Here is a 21686-nt window from a genome sequence, read left to right as displayed (position 1 = left end):
CTTCCACCTTGGGTACTGTTTGCCAAGACTCCTTGATAGAGTCCGCTATGGGAAACATCTTTTTAAATATAGGAGAAGAAAAAGGGATACCCGGTCTCGCCCATTCCTTAGCAATGATCTCAGTAGCTCGATCTGGTACAGGAAAAACCTCCACTAAGAAAGGTACATCAAAATATTTGTTTAGCTTTGTGGATTTTTTAGGATTAACTACGACCATGGTGTCGCTGCCGTCCAATGTAGCTAAAACCTCCTTGAGTAACAGACGGAAGTGTTCTAGTTTAAACCTGAAAGATACAACTTCAGTATCAGCAAGAGGAATTACACTGTCAGAATCTTTCACCTTCAGATGCTACTAAGGTATCCTCCCCCTCAGGCTTCTGAGAGGGGGCATTTGAAATAGCAACAACTGCGTCAGAAACCTCGCTTCCTGAATGTCTGATTTTCCTCTTACGCTTTTCCCTGCAACATTGGAAAGGCAGACAACGCATCCGAAACTGCAGATGACATGAGAGAAGCGATGTCTTGTAAAGTAACTCCAGAAGAAGTTATAGAGGAAACGCAGGGCACTGCATGTGAGGGTGCTAAAATTTGGGACACCTGAGGGGAGAGCTGCGGCATATATTGAACATTGTCATTCGATTCCTGAACAGCATCCTCTTTTGAAAATGTTGGCTCAGAAAAAAGTCTATCCCTATGGTTTAAAGTCCTCTTAATACATGAGGAACAGAAAGGGATTGGTGGTTCCACATTGGCATCAAAACACAAAGAACAAGTGACACTTTGCATGGCCTCTTGGGATATTCTGGCTCACAATGAATCAATTTATCAATAAAAAGTTTGAATTTTTTAATAAAAATCAAAACATACAAAAACGTTACTGTCTCTTTAAATTTTAAAACGGTAACTTTTCTCCTTTTTTATTTTTTAAGTGTAGAGAGGACAGAAAGTCTGAAATAACACTGCAAATCACCTCTACACCTCAGCAGTACTTTGCTGAGGTGCTTACCTGACCGTTATAACCAACTCCCTCTGAGCAGAAGTCGTTCCCACAATATTAGATCCAGAACTAAGCAGCTGCTGCAGAAGACGGTCTCCGGTGCTAAATATGCATGAGAAATTACAGAATGCCTAATAAAAAGCACAATTGTACAACTTCCCTTCCGATTCTCAGGAAGTGAAGGGGAAAAAGGCGTGCAACGCAATTGCCACCTCCTCTAGTACCGCCCATCGTGGCATATTTGTTTATGAAACCGCCGGGAGATGTGAACCACCACAAGTATCTTTATGCCCCAGTGCCGGAGTGTAGGCTGCCCACATAGTGTCTCCTGAGTACATAGGAGAATTTATGTATTAAAAATATAAAGTGCCCAATTCCTGAAGGTTTCTTTATATGTCCCAAAGTATGAAATAAAGTGCCCAACTTCTTCTGAGTTTTTTCTTCTGTTAACCCCAGAAATAAAAGTCAGCACTTACCTCATATTCTGCCCGACAGCAAGGCAGCTCCCAGGTTTGAGAGGTCCTCTCCCTCACATGGACCTGTGATACAAAAGAAAGGACTGAGTAAAATCCCTCAGTTTTTCAGGGTTAGGGCAGCAACAGTATGGGAGGTGCAGTGAGAAATATGTCCCACAAGTTCCCATTGCTCTAAAGCCACCACTGCTCTACTGAAGAGACTGATATGGACTACGGCTACACCCTAGAACAAAGCAGCACAATCTTGTACTACTTTAAAAATAATAAACTCTTGATTGAAGAATCTTTTCTAACACCTAATTAACGTAGGTAAAGAGAATGACTGGGTGGCAGGGAAGGGAGGAGATATTTAACAGCTTTGCTGTGGTGCTCTTTGCCGCCTCCTGCTGGGCAGGAGTGATATTCCCAATAGTAATTAGATGATCCGTGGACTCATCGTGTCATTAAAAAGAAATAAGGCAAAAATATAAAAGCAGCTCAGAGCCACTCCTTACCTTCCATCCTTGATGAGAATGGTATTGCTGAGAGTGTAAGACGGTCGGGTGTATCCGTTTTCACGGGCTGCAGCTGCCATGGCCAGGAGGGCATCCAGTTGCCCAACATACTCAGTCACTTCATATAAAACAGCAGACTTCTCCAAGATCAGAGTCTGTAGCTGATGCATGACCATCGTCTCAAGATCTGTTTAGAGGGAAATTCTGACAGCTTTTCCCTCCTGTTACACTTCTGTACCACTCACGTTTTCTGACTCATTTTAACAGTGGATGGATCTCTCTCTACAGTGCATTGCCCCTGCCTCTCTATGTGACCCTGTTTTATGTTTACCCCCTCCTGTACTAACTACCAGTGTGACCTCAGTCTTGCTTTGTCTTCTATTCTAACTTTTTAGTTTCATGTCAGTTTCTCTCACCTCCCTCTGTTACTGAATCTTTGTGCTGGTTATTATCTTTTAAGTTCTGCCAATTACTTTCATTTATGTTTTTCTTCTCTCAATCAGTCAGTGTGTGATTTCTAAAATGGTGTGCTGACTATCGGCATTGATGATCAAAATTTCGCCAACATGGAAAGAAATCATGCAAATCCTTTGGGGGCTTGTTTGAGCATTATAATGCAATCTTTGTCTCCCCTTCACATACAGAACCTGCATAGCAAGATATAAAGCACTCAAGCTAAGGCTTCTCTTTAAAGGAACTCACAGAACTGACAAGACTTCTTAGATAGTCTCGCCCGAGCAGAGAGCTTTAGATCTTTGGCACCTATGTATTATCTTGGTCAATCTCTTGTATCTACTCTGATACTGTTGTGTCATCTTATTAGGTGTTTGTTTTTGTTGCTGAGCATTTATTTTAATATTTTCCTACTTTGCTCCAATACTGACCCGTGCCCTTTAGGCCCCTCACATTCTGAAAACAATACTAAATAATTCTGCTATGCCATACATTGCAGACCCAGACATCCCAACCTGAAAATACTAATTTCAAGGAGGTGCCCCCTGATGTTAAAAAAAATTATTACTGGCAATTTACAAAGTGAGTCGTGAGCTCCCAGGTGTTTACAGGATGCCCACTAACACACTGCAGGGCAAAAGCAGCCATGCATAGCGTAGTATGGGTCTTAACATGTGTGAGATGAAAGAGCATGAAAAGCAGCAGCTACTAATATCTAAAATGTATTGGAGTCTGCACAACTTACTTATATCAGATCTGCTATGTCTCAAGGCAGCTCAGCAGCACCTCAGTGTACCTTATTTCTCCTCACTCTAGCACTGCCGCCTCTCTCTAGCACTGCCGCCTCTCTCTAGCACTGCCGCTTCTCTCTAGCACTGCCGCTTCTCTATAGCACTGCCGTCTCTCTCTAGCACTGCCGTCTCTCTCTAGCACTGCCGCCTCTCTCTAGCACTGCCGCCTCTCTCTAGCACTGCCGCTTCTCTCTAGCACTGCCGTCTCTCTCTAGCACTGCCGCCTCACTCTAGCACTGCCGCCTCACTCTAGCACTGCCGCCTCTCTCTAACACTGCTGCCTCTTTCTAGCACTGCCGTCTCTCTTCTAGCACTGCCTCCTCTCTCTAACACTGTCACCTCTCTCTAACACTGTCGCTTCTCTCTAGCACTGCCGCCTCTTTCTAACACTGCCTCCTTTGTCTGGCACTGCCGCCTCTCTCTAACACTGCTTCCTTTGTCTGGCACTGCCGCCTCTCTATCTATCTATCTATTGGGTACTTATAGAGCGCGTACTAATCAACCGTGAGGGTCTGAAGGCGCTAAGGAAAGTAGATAGGAGGAAAAGGGGGGAGGGGATGGGCGTTCAGTCGAAGAGCCAGGTTTTGAGGTCCTTTCTGAACTTTATAAGGGAGGTGGATTGTCTGAGGTGCAGCGGGTGGGTGTTCCATGTCTTTGCTGCTATGTGGGAGAAGGATCTTCCGCCCACTGTGGCTTTGCTGATGCGGGGGATGACTGCGAGTGCTTGGTCGGCCGATCGTAGTTGTCTGGCGGGGGTGTAGAAATTTACGCGGTGGTTTATGTATTCGGGTCCGATGTTGTGTAGGGCCTTGAACGCGTGGGTAAGGAGCTTGAAGGTGATTCTCTTGTTGATGGGGAGCCAGTGAAGGTTCCTTAGGTGTTCGGTGATGTGGCATTGGAGAGGGATGTCGAAGATGAGTCTGGCTAAGGCGTTCTGGATACGTTGGAGTCTCTTTTGGAGTTTGATGGTGGAGCCGGCGTAGAGTGCGTTGCCGTAGTCCAACCGGCTGCTGACAAGGGCGTGGGTTACTGTTTTCCTGGTTTCGGTAGGGATCCACTTGAAGATTTTTCATAGCAGGTGGAGGATGTGGAAGCATGTTGAGGTGATGGCATTGATTTGTCGGTTCATGGAGAGTGATGAGTCCAGGATGAAGCCTAGATTTCGTGCGTGGTCGGTTGGGGTTGGAGGGTGACCGAGGGCTGTGGGCCACCAGGAGTCATCCCATGCGGATTTATTGGGTCAGAGGAGGAGGACTTCGGTTTTGTCTGTGTTCAGTTTGAGCCGGTTGTCATTCATCCAGGCGGCGACTGCTGTCAGGCCTTTGTGGACGTTCTTTTTGGCGGTGGTGGGATCTCGGGTGAGTGAGATGATTAACTGGGTGTCGTCGGCATAGGAGACGATGTTGAGGTTGTGGCGTCGGACGATGGCTGCGAGAGGGGCCATGTAGATTTTGAAGAGGGTGGGGCTCAACGAAGAGCCATGCGGTACCCCACAGTTGACTGGTGTGGGTTTGGAAGAGAAGGGAGGAAGTCTGACTTTCTGGGTCCTGCCCGTGAGGAAGGAGGTGATCCATTCCAGGGCTTTGCTGCGTATGCCGGCGTTGTGTAGGCGGGGTGCGGAGGGTGTTATGGTCGACAGTGTCAAAGGCTGCTGATAGGTCTAGGATGATGAGGGCGGCAGTTTCTCCTCGGTCGTGCATGGCGCGGATGTCGTCTGTGGCGGCGAGGAGGGCGGTCTCTGTGCTGTGGTTGCTTCTGAAGCCGGATTGGGAGTGGTCCAGGGTGTGGTTGGCCTCAATGTGGTCAATAGGTTGCGAATTGATGGACTTCTCTATGACTTTGGCCGGGAAGGGGAGTAGAAAGTTCAAGCTGCAGCAGCACTGAATAAAAAGATTTTTATTTTTGCCAAAAAGTTAATACAACGTTTCGGACCAACTGTCCTTAATCATGTAGGGGTTTCAGTTCTGCGTGCTTCCAGACATCCGGGAAGGTGCCGGTTTTGATGGAGCAGTTGATGGTGCGGCAGAGTTCAGGGGCGATGGTGTCGCCTACTTTGTTGAATATGTGATGAGGGCATGGGTCAGAGGGTGCACCAGAGTGGATGGATTTCTTGATTCTGAGGGTGTCCTCTGTGGTGAGGGGGCTCCAGATAGTCTGTGTGTGGTGTGGGGGGACAAATTTGGGAGGGGTGTCGTTGGGTGTAGGGCAGTGGGTGGTGGAGGTTGAGTTATGAGGTGTGAAACTGTCATAGATGTTGAGGATCTTGCGGTGGAAGTGGGCAGCGAGGGTATTGCAGAGGTCTTGGGAGGGTGGGATGTTGTTGGTGTTGCTGTTGGGTTTAGAGAATTCCTTGATGACTGAGAACAACTCCTTGCTGTTGTGTGCGTTAGAGTTGATTCTGTCTTGGATGGCTGTTTTTTTGGCGGTTTTTATGAGGTGGTGGTGGGTGGTGATTGCTTTCTTAAATGCAGCTTTTTCCAGAAGGGTCTTGCTGGCTCTCCAGGCTCTTTCCAATCGTCTGCAGTGGCGTTTGGAGTCCTGAAGGGCCGAGGTGAGCCAGCTGGCCTTGTTGGTGGTTTGGCGGCTGGACGGTTTTTTGAGGGGGGCGAGGGTGTTGGAGCAGTTTGTAATCCAGAGGTGGAGGTTGCAGGCGGAGGAGTTGGCGTCTGTGAAAGTAGGTGGGGAGGAATTGTTTAGGGTGCGGTGTAGTTGGTCTTGGGTGATGTTGTTCCAGTTTCTGCGGGACGGGTGGTACTGACGGAGGTGGGTGGTGGGTTTGTTGAAGGAGAAGTGTATGCAGTGGTGCTCAGTCCAGAGGAGTTTGGTGATGTTATTGACTGAGATGTGGTTGCCTGGGGAGAAGATTGGGTCGAGGGTGTGGCCCGCTGCGTGGGTTGAGTAGTTTACGAGTTGATTCAGTCCGATGGTTCCAAGGTTTTCCAGGAGGGTGGAGGTGTTGAGATCGTTGGGGTTATCAAGATGGAAGTTGAGGTCACCGAGGAGAATGTAGTCCGTTGAGTTGAGGGCATGGGGTGCGATGAGGTCGGTGATGGAGTCGCAGAAGGCGGGGCGAGGTCCAGGAGGTCTGTAGATGAGGGTGCCGCGGAGGGTGGTGTTGGGGTTGACCTGGATCTTGAAGTGTAGGTGTTCTAGGCCTGGTGAGTGGTCGTCAGAGCTGGTTGCGACTTGGATGGTGTGTTTGTGGATGATGGCGATGCCTCCTCCAGGTCGGTTGCTGCGGTCTTTGTGGCAGATCTTGTAGCCTTCGGGTATTGCAGTGGGAATGTCCGGCGCTGATGTGGGGTTTAGCCAGGTCTCGGTGAGGAAGGCAACGTCGGGGGAGGTGGAGTCTAGCAGGTTCCAGATATCGAGGGCGTGCTTGTGGATGTAGCGGGTGTTGAGGAGGATGCAGTTGAGGTAATTGCGGCTGTTTTTGGGTGGGTTATTTGATTGGGTTGTGGTCCGGAGGGAGGGGAAGGAGCAGTTGCGGCAGGTAAAAGGTCCGAAGGTGTTGGTCGGGGATGCGTGGTGGCAGGTGGACGATCTACCGGTGTTGAGTGTGAGGAGGGTGCTGGCGTTGTAGTGGCGGCAGTTTCTGGAGCCAAGGTTCGTGGCGTTGGGTGCGGTCGGGCGCTGACGGGCTTGCCTTTGGCATTAAATACAGCAGGAAGGTGGGCGGGCTGTTTAGCTGGATAGGGGTAGGTGTGAAATGAAAACAGAGCAAGCAAGATACAGTAAAATACAACAAAAATACATAGGGAGGAGGAAGAGAGATATTACTTCAATGGTGCAGGGAGCAGCATTAAATACAGCAGGAAGGTGGGCGGGCTGGTTAGCTGGATAGGGGTAGGTGTGAAATGAAAACAGAGCAAGCAAGATACAGTAAAATACAACAAAAATTCATAGGGAGGAGGGAGAGAGAACTTACTTCAATGATGCAGGGAGCAGCATTAAATACAGCAGGAAGGTGGGCGGGCTGGTTAGCTGGATAGGGGTAGGTGTGAAATGAAAACAGAGCAAGCAAGATACAGTAAAATACAACAAAAATACATAGGGAGGCGGAAGAGAGAACTTACTTCATTGGTGCAGGGAGCAGCATTAAATACAGCAGGAAGGTGGGCGGGCTGGTTAGCTGGATAGGGGAAGGTGTGAAATGAAAACAGAGCAAGCAAGATACAGTAAAATACAACAAAAATACATAGGGAGGAGGGAGAGAGAACTAGTGCTAGAGTGAGGTGGCAGTGCTAGAGTGAGGCGCCACCTCTCTCTAGCACTGCCGCCTCACTCTAGCACTGCCGCCTCACTCTAGCACTGCTGCCTCACTCTAGCACTGCCGCCTCTCTCTGGCACTGCCGCCTCTCTCTGGCACTGCCGCCTCACTCTAACACTGCCGCCTCTCTCTGGCACTGCCGCCTTTCTCTGGCACTGCCGCCTTTCTCTGGCACTGCCGCCTCTCTCTAGCACTGACGCCTCTCTCTAGCACTGACGCCTCACTCTAGTTACTGCCGCCTCTCTCTAGCACTGCCACCTAACTCTAGAACTGCCGCCTCACTCTAGCACTGCCACCTCTCTCTAGCACTGCCGCCTCTCTCTAGCACTGCCGTCTGACTCTAGCACTGCCGCTAGCACTGCCGCCTCACTCTAGCACTGCCGCCTCTCTCTAACACTGCCGCCTCTCTCTGGCACTGCCGCCTTTCTCTGGCACTGCCGCCTCTCTCTGGCACTGCCGCCTCTCTCTGGCACTGCCGCCTCTCTCTGGCACTGACACCTCTCTCTGGCACTGACACCTCTCTCTAGAACTGCCGCCTCACTCTAGCACTGCCGCCTCTCCCTAGCACTGCCGCCTCTCCCTAGCACTGCCGCCTCTCCCTAGCACTGCCGTCTGACTCTAGCACTGCAGCCTCACTCTAGCATTGCCGCCTCTCTCTAGCACTGCCGCCTCACTCTAGCACTGCCGCCTCACTCTAGCACTGCCATCTGACTCTAGCACCGCCGCCTCACTCTAGCAGTGCCGCCTCACTCTAGCACTGCCGCCTCACTCTAGCACTGCCACCTCTCTCTAGCACTGCCTCCTCACTCTAGCATTGCCGCCTCTCTCTAGCACTGCCGCCTCTCTCTAGCACTGCCGCCTCTCTCTAGCACTGCCGCCTCACTCTAGCACTGCCGCCTCACTCTAGCACTGCCGCCTCTCTCTAGCACTGCCGCCTCACTCTAGCACTGCCGTCTCACTCTAGCACTGCCGCCTCACTCTAGCACTGCCGTCTGACTCTAGCACTGCCGCTAGCACTGCAGCCTCACTCTAGCATTGCCGCCTCTCTCTAGCACTGCCGCCTCACTCTAGCACTGCAGCCTCACTCTAGAACTGCCGCCTCACTCTAGCACTGCCGCCTTTCTCTAGCAATGCCGCCTCACCCTAGCACTGCCGTCTGACTCTAGCACTGCCGCTAGCACTGCAGCCTCACTCTAGCATTGCCGCCTCTCTCTAGCACTGCCGCCTCACTCTAGCACTGTCGCCTCACTCTAGCACTGTCGCCTCACTCTAGCACTGCCGCCTTACTCTAGCACTGCTGCCTCACTCTAGCACTGCCGCCTCTCTCTAGCACTGCCGCCGCCTCACTCTAGCACTGCTGCCTCTCTCTAGCACTGTCGCCTCCCTCTAGCACTGCGGCCTCTCTTTAGCACTGCCGCCTCACTCTAGCACCGCTCTTAGTTAAGACTTTCCTCTGTACTCTCCTCCTCCCTTTACCTCCCTGTGTGTGTCACTGCCCTACTTACTCCTGGCTTACACATCACGGACATTGTGAGTGACATTCGCTTCCTATCCCGGCACAGCCTAGGATATTGTGTTTAGTTTGAGGGCGTCAGGGAGTCGATATTTCAATGCAGGAGACTCCCGGAACTTCTCACTCTAGCACTGCCGCCTCACTCTAGCAATGCCGCCTGTCTCTAGCACTGCCGCCTCACTCTAGCACTGCCGTCTGACTCTAGCACTGCCGCTAGGACTGCAGCTTGACTCTAGCATTGCCGCCTCTCTCTAGCACTGCCGTCTCACTCTAGCACTGCCGCCTCACTCTAGCAATGCTGCCTCACTCTAGCATTGCCGCCTCACTCTAGCACTGCCGCCTCACTCTAGCACTGCCGCCTCACTCTAGCACTGCCGTCTGACACTAGCACTGCCGTCTGACACTAGCACTGCCGCTAGCACTGCAGCCTCACTCTAGCATTGCCGCTTCTCTCTAGCACTGCCGCCTCACTCTAGCACTGCCGCCTCACTCTAGAACTGCCGCCTCACGCTAGCACTGCCGCCTTTCTCTAGCACTGCCGCCTCACTCTAGCACTGCCGTCTGACTCTAGCACTGCCGCTAGCACTGCAGCCTCACTCTAGCATTGCCGCCTCTCTCTAGCACTGCCGCCTCACTCTAGAACTGCCGCCTCACTCTAGAACTGCCGCCTCACTCTAGCACTGCCGTCTGACTCTAGCACTGCCGCTAGCACTGCAGCCTCACTCTAGCATTGCCGCCTCTCTCTAGCACTGCCGCCTCACTCTAGCACTGCCGCCTCACTCTAGCACTGCCGCCTCACTCTAACACTGCCGCATCACTCTAGCACTGCCGCCTCACTCTTGTACTGCCTCCTCTCTCTAGCACTGCTGCCTCACTCTAGCACTGCCGCCTCACTCTAGCACTGCCGCCTCACTCTAGCACCGCTCTTAGTTAAGACTGTCCTCTGTACTCTCCTCCTCCCTTTACCTCCCTGTGTGTGTCACTGCCCTACTTACTCCTGGCTTACATATCACGGATATTGTGGGTGACATTCGCTTCCTATCCCGGCACAGCCTAGGATATTGTGTTTAGTTTGAGGGTGTCAGGGAGTCGATATTTCAATGCAGGAGACTCCCGGAACTTCTCACTCTAGCACTGCCGCCTTACTCTAGCAATGCTGCCTGTCTCTAGCACTGCCGCCTCACTCTAGCACTGCCGTCTGACTCTAGCACTGCCGCTAGGACTGCAGCCTCACTCTAGCATTGCCGCCTCTCTCTAGCACTGCCGCCTCACTCTAGCACTGCCGCCTCACTCTAGCACTGCCGCCTCACTCTAACACTGCCGTCTGACTCTAGCACTGCTGCTAGCACTGCAGCCTCACTCTAGCATTGCTGCCTCTCTCTAGCACTGCCGCCTCACTCTAGAACTGCCGCCTCACTCTAGCACTGCCGCCTTTCTCTAGCACTGCCGCCTCACTCTAGCACTGCCGTCTGACTCTAGCACTGCCGCTAGCACTGCAGCCTCACTTTAGCATTGCCGCCTCTCTCTAGCACTGCCGCCTCACTCTAGCACTGCCGCCTCACTCTAGCACTGCCGTCTCACTCTAGCACTGCCGTCTCACTCTAGCACTGCCGCCTCTCTCTAGCACTGCCACTACTCTCTAACACTTTCACCTCACTCTAGCACTGCTGCCTCTCTCTAGCACTGTCACCTCCCTCTAGCACTGCGGCCTCTCTCTAGCACTGCTGCCTCACTCTAGCACCGCTCTTAGTTAAGACTGTCCTCTGTACTCTCCTCCTCCCTTTACCTCCCTGTGTGTGTCACTGCCCTACTTACTCCTGGCTTACATATCACGGACATTGTGGGTGACATTCGCTTCCTATCCCGGCACAGCCTAGGATAATATAATTTATGCTTACCTGATAAATTCATTTCTCCTGTAGTGTAGTCAGTCCACGGGTCATCCATTACTTATGGGATTATAACTCCTCCCTAACAGGAAGTGCAAGAGGATTACCCAAGCAGAGCTGCTATATAGCTCCTCCCCTCTACGTCATATCCAGTCATTCGACCGAAACCATACGAGAAAGGAGAAACTATAGGGTGCAGTGGTGACTGGAGTTTAATTAAAATTTAGACCTGCCGTAAAAAACAGGGCGGGCCGTGGACTGACTACACTACAGGAGAAATGAATTTATCAGGTAAGCATAAATTATATTTTCTCCTGTTAAGTGTAGTCAGTCCACGGGTCATCCATTACTTATGGGATACCAATACCAAAGCTAAAAGTACACGGATGACGGGAGGGACAGGCAGGATCTTTACACGGAAGGAACCACTGCCTGAAGAACCTTTCTCCCAAAAACAGCCTCCGAAGAAGCAAAAGTGTCAAATTTGTAAAATTTTGAAAAAGTGTGAAGTGAAGACCAAGTTGCAGCCTTGCAAATCTGTTCAACAGAGGCCTCATTCTTAAAGGCCCAAGTGGAAGCCACAGCTCTAGTAGAATGAGCTGTAATCCTTTCAGGAGGCTGCTGTCCAGCAGTCTCATAGGCTAAACGTATTATGCTACGAAGCCAAAAAGAGAGAGAGGTAGCCGAAGCTTTTTGACCTCTCCTCTGTCCAGAATAAACGACAAACAGGGAAGAAGTTTGACGAAAATCTTTAGTTGCCTGCAAATAAAATTTCAGGGCACGGACAACGTCCAGATTGTGCAAAAGTCGTTCCTTCTTTGAAGAAGGGTTAGGGCACAATGATGGAACAACAATCTCTTGATTGATATTCTTGTTAGTGACTACCTTAGGTAAGAACCCAGGTTTAGTACGCAGAACTACCTTGTCTGAATGAAAAATCAGATAAGGAGAATCACAATGTAAGGCCGATAACTCAGAGACTCTTCGAGCCGAGGAAATAGCCATTAAAAACAGAACTTTCCAAGATAACAGCTTGATATCGATGGAATGAAGGGGTTCAAACGGAACACCTTGCAGAACGTTAAGAACTAAGTTTAAGCTCCACGGCGGAGCAACAGTCTTAAACACAGGCTTAATCCTAGCCAAAGCCTGACAAAAAGCCTGAACGTCTGGAACTTCTGCTAGACGTTTGTGTAAAAGGATAGACAGAGCTGAAATCTGTCCCTTTAACGAACTAGCAGATAAACCCTTTTCTAAACCTTCTTGTAGAAAAGACAATATCCTAGGAATTCTAACCTTACTCCATGAGTAACTCTTGGATTCGCACCAATATAAGTATTTGCGCCATATTTTATGGTAAATTTTCCTGGTAACAGGTTTCCTAGCCTGTATTAAGGTATTAATCACTGACTCCGAGAATCCACGCTTTGATAGAATCAAGCGTTCAATCTCCATGCAGTCAGCCTCAGAGAAATTAGATTTGGATGTTTGAAAGGACCCTGAATCAGAAGGTCCTGTCTCAGAGGCAGAGACCATGGTGGACAGGACGACATGTCCACTAGATCTGCATACCAGGTCCTGCGTGGCCACGCAGGCGCTATTAGAATCACCGATGCTCTCTCCTGTTTGATCCTGGCAATCAATCGAGGAAGCATCGGGAAGGGTGGAAACACATAAGCCATGTTGAAGACCCAAGGAGCTGTCAGAGCATCTATCAGCACCGCTCCCGGGTCCCTGGACCTGGATCCGTAACAAGGTAGCTTGGCGTTCTGGCGAGACGCCATGAGATCCAGATCTGGTTTGCCCCAATGATGAAGCAGTTGGGCAAACACCTCCGGATGAAGTTCCCACTCCCCCGGATGAAAGGTCTGGCGACTTAGAAAATCCGCCTCCCAGTTCTCCACGCCTGGGATGTGGATCGCTGACAGGTGGCAAGAGTGAGACTCTGCCCAGCGAATTATCTTTGAGACTTCCATCATCGCTAGGGAACTCCTTGTTCCTCCTTGATGGTTGATGTAAGCCACAGTCGTGATGTTGTCCGACTGAAACCTGATGAACCTCAGAGTTGCTAACTGAGGCCAAGCCAGAAGAGCATTGAAAATGGCTCTTAATTCCAGAATGTTTATTGGAAGGAGTCTCTCCTCCTGAGTCCATGATCCCTGAGCCTTCAGGGAATTCCAGACTGCGCCCCAACCTAGAAGGCTGGCGTCTGTTGTTACAATCGTCCAATCTGGCCTGCGGAAGGGCATCCCCTTGGACAGATGTGGCCGAGAAAGCCACCATAGAAGAGAATCTCTGGTCTCTTGATCCAGATTTAGCAGAGGGGACAAATCTGAGTAATCCCCATTCCACTGACTTAGCATGCACAATTGCAGCGGTCTGAGATGCAGGCGCGCAAATGGTACTATGTCCATTGCCGCTACCATTAAGCCGATTACCTCCATGCACTGAGCCACTGACGGCTGTTGAATGGAATGAAGGACACGGCAAGCATTTAGAAGTTTTGATAACCTGTCCTCCGTCATGTAAATTTTCATTTTTACAGAATCTATAAGAGTCCCTAGAAAGGGAACTCTTGTGAGTGGCAATAGAGAACTCTTTTCTACGTTCACCTTCCACCCATGGGACCTTAGAAATGCCAGAACTAACTCTGTATGAGACTTGGCAGTTTGGAAACTTGACGCTTGTATCAGAATGTCGTCTAGGTACGGAGCTACCGCTATGCCTCGCGGTCTTAGTACCGCCAGAAGAGAGCCCAGAACCTTTGTAAAGATTCTTGGAGCCGTAGCTAACCCGAAGGGAAGAGCTACAAACTGGTAATGCCTGTTTAGGAAGGCAAATCTTAGATACCGGTAATGATCCTTGTGAATCGGTATGTGAAGGTAGGCATCCTTTAAATCCACTGTGGTCATGTACTGACCCTCTTGGATCATGGGTAAGATGGTTCGAATAGTTTCCATTTTGAACGATGGAACTCTTAGGAATTTGTTTAGGATCTTTAAGTCCAAGATTGGTCTGAAGGTTCCCTCTTTTTTGGGGACCACAAACAGATTTGAATAGAATCCTTGCCCATGTTCCGACCGCGGAACTGGGTGGATCACTCCCATTAGTAAGAGGTCTTGTACACATCGTAGAAACGCCTCTTTCTTTATCTGGTTTGCTGATAACCTTGAAAGATGAAATCTCCCTTGTGGAGGAGAAGCTTTGAAATCCAGGAGATATCCCTGAGATATGATTTCCAACGCCCAGGGATCCTGGACATCTCTTGCCCAAGCCTGGGCAAAGAGAGAAAGTCTGCCCCCCACTATATCCGTTTCCGGATCGGGGGTCCTCACTTCATGCTGTCTTAGGGGCAGCAGCAGGTTTTCTGGCCTGCTTGCCCTTGTTCCAGGACTGGTTAGGTTTCCAGCCCTGTCTGAAGCGAGCAACAGTTCCTTCCTGTCTTGGAGCAGAGGAAGTTGATGCTGCTCCTGTCTTGAAATTACGAAAGGCACGAAAATTAGACTGTTTAGCCTTTGGTTTGGCCCTGTCTTGAGGCAGGGCATGGCCCTTACCTCCAGTAATGTCAGCGATAATTTCTTTCAAGCCGGGCCCGAATAATGTCTGCCCTTTGAAAGGAATATTAAGCAATTTAGATTTAGAAGTCACATCAGCTGACCAGGATTTAAGCCACAGCGCTCTGCGCGCTTGAATGGCAAATCCGGAGTTCTTAGCCGTAAGTTTGGTTAAGTGTACTACGGCATCAGAAATAAATGAATTAGCTAGCTTAAGGGCTTTAAGCTTGTTTATAATCTCATCCAATGGAGCTGTGCTAAGGGTCTCTTCCAGAGACTCAAACCAGAATGCCGCCGCAGCAGTGACAGGCGCGATGCATGCAAGGGGTTGTAATATAAAACCTTGCTGAACAAACATTTTCTTAAGGTAACCCTCTAACTTTTTATCCATTGGATCTGAAAAAGCACAGCTATCCTCCACCGGGATAGTGGTGCGCTTAGCCAAAGTAGAAACTGCTCCCTCCACCTTAGGGACCGTCTGCCATAGGTCCCGTGTGGCGGTGTCTATTGGAAACATCTTTCTAAATATAGGAGGGGGTGAAAAAGGCACACCGGGTCTATCCCACTCCTTGTTAACAATTTCTGTAAGCCTTTTAGGTATAGGAAAAACGTCAGTACACGTCGGTACCACAAAATATTTATCCAGCCTACATACTTTCTCTGGAATTGCAACCGTGTTACAATCATTCAGAGCCGCTAATACCTCCCCTAGTAATACACGGAGGTTCTCAATCTTAAATTTAAAATTTGAAATCTCTGAATCCAGTTTACTTGGATCAGATCCGTCACCCACAGAATGAAGCTCTCCGTCCTCATGTTCTGCAAATTGTGACGCAGTATCAGATGGCTCTACTATTATCAGCGCACTCTGTTCTTACCCCAGAGTGATCGCGTTTACCTCTTAATTCTGGCAATTTAGATTTCAGTCATAACATTAGCCATGTCTTGCAAAGTGATTTGTAAGGGCCGCCCTGATGTACTTGGCGCCACAATATCACGCACCTCCTGAGCGGGAGGCGAAGGTACTGACACGTGAGGAGAGTTAGTCGGCATAACTTCCCCCTCGTTGTCTGGTGATATTTTCTTAACATATATAGTTTTACTTTTATTCAAAGTAGCATCTATACATTGAGTGCACAAATTTCTATTGGGCTCCACATTGGCCTTTAAACATAGTGAACAAACAGATTCATCTGTGTCAGACATGTTTAAACAGACTAGCAATAAAACTAACAAGCTTGGAAAAAAACTTTTAAATAAATTTACAAGCTATATAAAAAACGCTACTGCGCCTTTAAGAAAACATAAAAATGTGACACATTTGAATTAACAATGACCCAAATATGTTAAAACAACCAATTTTTGACAGAAAATGTATAAAGTTAGCAGAGGATTGCACCCACCAGCAAAAGGATGATTAACCCCTTAATACCCAAAACGGATAACAGTTGAAATAATAAACGTTTTTTATCACAGTCAAACACACTGTCACAGGTCTGCTGTGACTGATTACCTCCCTCAAAACTAGTTTTGGAGACCCCTGTGCTCTGTAGAGACGTCCTGGATCATGGAGGAAGAAATAGGAAGACTGTGACTAAATTTTTACTGCGCAATAAAGCGCTAAAATAGGCCCCTCCCACTCATATTACAATAGTGGGGAAGCTCAGTAAACTGTTTTAATGCAGAAAAAACGACAGCCATGTGGTAAAAATCATGCCCATAAAGTTTTATCACCAAGTACCTCAGAAAAAACGATTAACATGCCAGTAAACGTTTTAAAATTGAAAGTTATGAAGTGTTATTAATAAACCTGCTGCTAGTCGCTTTCACTGCAGTGTAGGTTCAAATATTACTTTAATATTGACAGTATTTTCTTAGTGAAATTCCATTCCCCAGAAATACCTCAGAGTATACATACATACATATCAGCCTGATACCAGTCGCTACTACTGCATTTAAGGCTGCACTTACATTATATCGGTATTAGCAGTATTTTCTCAGTCAATGCCATTCCTTAGAAAATAATCTACTGCACATACCTCCTTGCAGGTGGGCCCTGCATCCTATCCCCTGTTCTGAAGTTACCTCACTCCTCAGAATGGCCGAGAACAGCAAGTGGATCTTAGTTACGACCGCTAAGATCATAGAAAAACTCAAGCAGATTCTTCTTCTAATGCTGCTTGAGAACAAACAACACACTCCGGTGCCGTTTAAAATAACAAACTTTTGATTGAAGAATAAAAACTAAGTTTAACACACCACAGTCCTCTCACACGTCCTATCTTTTAGTTAGGTGCAAGAGAATGACTGGATATGACGTAGAGGGGAGGAGCTATATAGCAGCTCTGCTTGGGTGATCCTCTTGCACTTCCTGTTAGGGAGAAAATTGTGTTTAGTTTGAGGGCGTCAGGGAGTCGATATTTCAATGCAGGTGACTCCCGGAACTTCCGGGAGAGTTGGGATTTTTCCAGACATCTTTGGCAGGTTAGATTTACTCTCACCCACCTCTAGGGTTCTGCTGCATTCCTTCTCTGCTAAACAGCTACCTTACAGCATACCCATACTCCATTCTAGCTATGAATCTATGCAATTGCAGTTACTCCTCTACTGCTCTATCATTGACATCCTGCACCGTCATACTTCTGTTGGCTACTACTCTTCTGTTACAGCCTTTCCTAGCAAACTGTTCACTTTTACCCCCATCCAAGTATCATTGCTCACCTCTGATATCACAGTGCAGGTCCCCAAGTAATGAGTCCAGCTCTCTGGTACGCGGACTTTTGTAGTGCAACCGATCTTCAGAGAGAAACTGATTAAAATATCCAATATAAGAGGATAACATTAAATATGTTTATATAGCTGCACATAAAACATTAAAAAATATAAGCACTCCGATGCTTTTGTCTCAATCAATCAATAGCGCTTATATTTTTGTGTTCATATTACAAGTCCAAAATTATTTTTTAGCTCTTGATCACAGTCTGTTGAGTGTTAACATCTGACTGTCAGGTAACACATGTGCGTTAAATCCCTCACATAATAAATTTGTATGCGTGCATGCAGTAGAATTTATGACAGTTATTTGAGTGCTAAGCAGATGGAGCGCTATACTATTTTAAACTTGAAAGGACATGAAACCTCAAAATTTTCTTTCATGATTTAGATAGAACATACAATTTAAAACAACTTTCCAGTTTACTTCTACTATCAAATTTGTTTAATTCTCTTAGTATCTTTTGTTGAAGGAGCAGCAATACACTACTGGTTTTTAACTGAACACAAGGGTGAGCCAATGACAATCGGTGTATATATGCAACCACCAGCGGCAAGCACCTAGGTTCTTTGCTGCTCCTAAGCTTACCTAGATAAAGCTTTCAGCAAAAGGATTACAAGAGAAGGAAGCAAATTAAATAATAGAAGTAAATTGGAAAGTTGTTTAAAATTGTATGTTCTATCTAAATCATTAATGTCTAATTATGACTTTACTGTTCCTTTAAACATAAAACACTTAAAGGGCCATAATACCCAAATGTTGAAACACTTGAAAGTGTTGCAGCATAGCTGTAAAAAGCTGACTAGAAAATATCACCTGCACATCTCTATTTAAAAAAAAAAAGATATTTTACCTCAATATGTCCTAAGTATTCACACCCCATTGTAAAGGTCTTTAAGCAGCAAATCAGTATGCCTGTCCTGGGACCGGCAAGGGAGCAAGCTTCATGCACACTCATCTTATTTCCCTATTCAGTTTAAGGAAGTTTACAATGAAATCTCATGAGAGTTGAGTGAAATCTCATGAGATCACAGTAAAAGAATTCATGACCTCAGCACTGTTTATGCTTATTGGCTGCTGTTCATTTCTCCATTTTTTTATTATTATTTTTTACCTGCAGCTGAGCAGCAGCTGAGCATAACTTTTTACACAGAGCTTACTCTGCTAAGCTGAGGAAGTTGTGAGGTAAAATATCTTCCTTTTTTACATAGAGATGCTCAGGTGATATTTTCCTGTCAGCTTTTTACAGTTATACTGCATATATGAGTATTATGAGTATTATGTCCCTTTAACACATATATACATACATATTTTTCTACATGTTTGAAGTAGATATATTTGTATGCACAGTGGGTAGATATCTTAAAAATTTAAAATAGAAATTAAACTTTCATGATTCAGATTTTCTTCTGTTATTAAATTTAGTTTGTACACTTGGTGGCCTTTGTTAAACAGCATACCTTGGCAGGCTAATAAGTGTGCATGATTTTGGAGAATGTTATGACAGCAGTTTTTCTAAAATGCTTTTAAAAATATGATGCACATTTCAGCACAAAAAACAGCAGTGTTTGCAATGAAATATAACATTGTTAGAAGCATTCTTACAAACGCTTATCCTGAGTCTCTTTAGTTAGGCTTTTCAACAACATATACTAAGGGAACAAACTACATTTTATAACTGAAGCAAGATTGAAATATTTTCTTCAAATTTCTTTCTCTATCTGAATCATGAAAGCTTAGTTAATTTAATTTTAAGTTTAATATACCTAATCAACTTCCCTCTGAGGCATTACAATGCTGATAGTGATACACATTCTAATCCCTCACAATTTCCACGTGGAGCACCTTGTATATTTTTTGTGGTCTTTTTGAATTTACACCAGTTAATTCCACAAGAGAATCTCACATTAACACATTTATCACAAGGTTTTCAAATGTACTTTTGCCAAAATATCACCCCATACAATTTATATTTCGCAGTCAGCAAACAATTCTGCTGTTGACCAAAAAGCTAAATTTATGCTTACCTGATAAATGTATTTCTTTCTTGACACGGCGAGTCCATGGATCATCATTAATTACTGTTGGGAATATCAATCCTGGCCAGCAGGAGGAAGCAAAGAGCTCCACAGCAAAGCTGTTAAAGGGACACTGAACCCACATTTTTTCTTTCGTGATTCAGATTGAGCATGCAATCTTAAGCAACTTTCTAATTTACTCCTATTATCAAATGTTCTTCATTCTCTTGGTATCTTTATTTGAAATGCAAGAATGTAAGTTTAGATGCCGTCCCATTTTTGGTGAACAACCTGGGTTGTTCTTGCAGATTGGTGGATAAATTCATCCACCAATAAAAAAGTGCTGTCCAGAGTCCTAAACAAAAAAAAGCGTAGATGCCTTCCTTTTCACATAAATATAGCAAGAGAACGAAGAAAAATTGATAATAGGAGTAAATTAGAAAGTTGCTTAAAATTGCATGCTCAATCTGAATCACGAAAGAAAAAATTTGGCTTCAGTGTCCCTTTAAGTATCACTTCCCTTCCCACAACCCTCCAGTCATTCGACCGAAGGTAAAAGAACAGAAAGCAACGCAAGGTGCAGAGGTGCCTGAGGTGTATACAACAAAAACCTGTCTGAAAAATACAGGGCAGGCCGTGGACTCACTGTGTCAAGAAATAAATAAATTTATCAGGTAAGCATAAATTTTGTTTTCTTTCTAATGACACTGAGTCCACGGATCATCATCAATTACTGTTGGGAATCTATAGCCAAGCCAGAGAACACAGATGATAAGGGAGGGACAAGACAGGGAACCTAAACAGAAGGCACCACTGCTTGAAAAAACTTTCTTCCAAAAGAGGCCTCAGCCGAGGTAAAAGTATAACATTTATAAAATTATGAAAAAGTATGTAGAGAGGACCAAGTTGCAGCCTTGCAAAACTGTTCCACAGAAGCTTCATTCTTGAAAGCCCAGGAAGAAGAAACAGCCCTTGTGGAATGAGCCATGATTCTCTTAGGAGGCTGCTGACCAGCAGTTTCATAAGCCACACAAATTATACTCTTCAGACAGAAAGAAAGAGAAGTAGCCGTAGCTTTCTGACCTTTGCATTTCCCAGAGAAAATGACAAACAAAGCAGAAGACTGGCGAAAATCCTTAGTCGCCTGCAAAAAGAATTTCAAAGCACGCACCACATCTAGGTTGTGCAGCAAACGCTCCTTATTAGAAGAAGGATTAGGACACAAAGAAGGAACAAGGATTTCCTGATTAATATTCCTATCCGAAAACACTTTAGGAAGGAAAACTAACTTAGTACATAGAACCCCCTTATCAGGATGAAGGATAAGATAAGGGGAATACACTGCAACGCCGAGAGGTCAGAGACTCTCCGAGCAGAAGAAATGGCAAAAAGAAACAAAAACCTTCCAAGATAACATCTCAATATCTAAGGAATGCATAGGTTCAAATGGAGCTTGCAGAAGAACTTTAAGAACAAGGATAAGACTCCAGGGAGGAGTAACAGGTTTAAACACAGGCCTGATTCTGACTAAGGCCTGACAAAAAGATTGCACATCAGGTACATCTGCCAGACGCTAATGCAACAAAATAGACAAAGCAAATATTTGACCCTTCAAAGTACTCGCTGACAAACCCTTCTCCAGACCTTCCTGGAGAAAGGACAATATCCTAGGATCCTGATTCTACTCCACAAGAACCTTTAGACTCATACCAGTACAGATATTTACGTCATATTTTAAGATAAATCTTTCTAGTCACAGGCTTACGAGCCTGGATCAAAGTCTCAAGGACCGACTCAGAGAACCCACGCTTAAATAAAATTAAGCGTGTATTCTCCAAGCAGTCAGCTTCAGTGAAGTGAGATTTGGATGAAGGAAGGGACCCAAAATCTGACTGGAACCTGATCAACCGGGCTAAAGCTAACTGAGACCAGGCCAGTAGAGCATTAAAGATTACTCTCAGCTCTAAGATGTTTATGGGGAGGACTGACTCCTCCCGAGTCCAAAGACACCGAGCCTTTAACGAGCCCCAGATTGCTCCCCATCCCAGCAGGCTGGCATCCGTGGTCACAATCACCCAGGTAGGTCTGCAGAAGCAGGTTCCCTGGGAGATGTGCTCCTGAGACAACCACCACAGAAGAGATCCTCTTGTTGCTTGATCCAGATCTATTCGTGGAGACAGATCTGCATAGTCCCCGTTCCATTACCTGAGCATGCATAACTGCAGAGGTCTGAGATGGAACTGAGCAAACTGAATGATGTCTATGGCAGCTACCATCAAACCAAAAACTTCAATATATTGAGCCACTGACAGCTGAGGAGAGGACTGAAGACCAAGGCAAGAGTCGAAGATCCTTGTTTTTCTGACCTCTGTCAGAATTATCTTCATTAATAGGGAATCTAATATGGTCCCCAAGAACACTACTCTTGTAGCTGAAACCAAGGAACTTTTTCCCAGAT

At 46.6% G+C, this 21686-nt stretch overlaps 1 protein-coding gene across 1 annotated transcript in view; it reads right to left on the bottom strand.

Annotated features, from left to right (window-relative positions):
* Positions 1-21686, bottom strand: part of MSH5 (mutS homolog 5) — an 819710-nt gene that overhangs the window by 209340 nt on the left and 588684 nt on the right. The window contains exons 12-13 of the mRNA XM_053689613.1: positions 17159-17246; positions 1968-2154 (exon numbers count right to left, since the gene is read on the bottom strand). Of these exons, the coding sequence (XP_053545588.1) occupies positions 1968-2154; positions 17159-17246 (275 nt within the window). The remainder of the gene's footprint in view (positions 1-1967; positions 2155-17158; positions 17247-21686) is intronic.

The sequence above is a fragment of the Bombina bombina genome, chromosome 7, assembly GCF_027579735.1.
Source record: "Bombina bombina isolate aBomBom1 chromosome 7, aBomBom1.pri, whole genome shotgun sequence".
NCBI lineage: Eukaryota > Metazoa > Chordata > Amphibia > Anura > Bombinatoridae > Bombina > Bombina bombina.
Note: the sequence above shows the minus strand (reverse complement) of the source record. Positions and strands in the feature narration are given on the sequence as shown.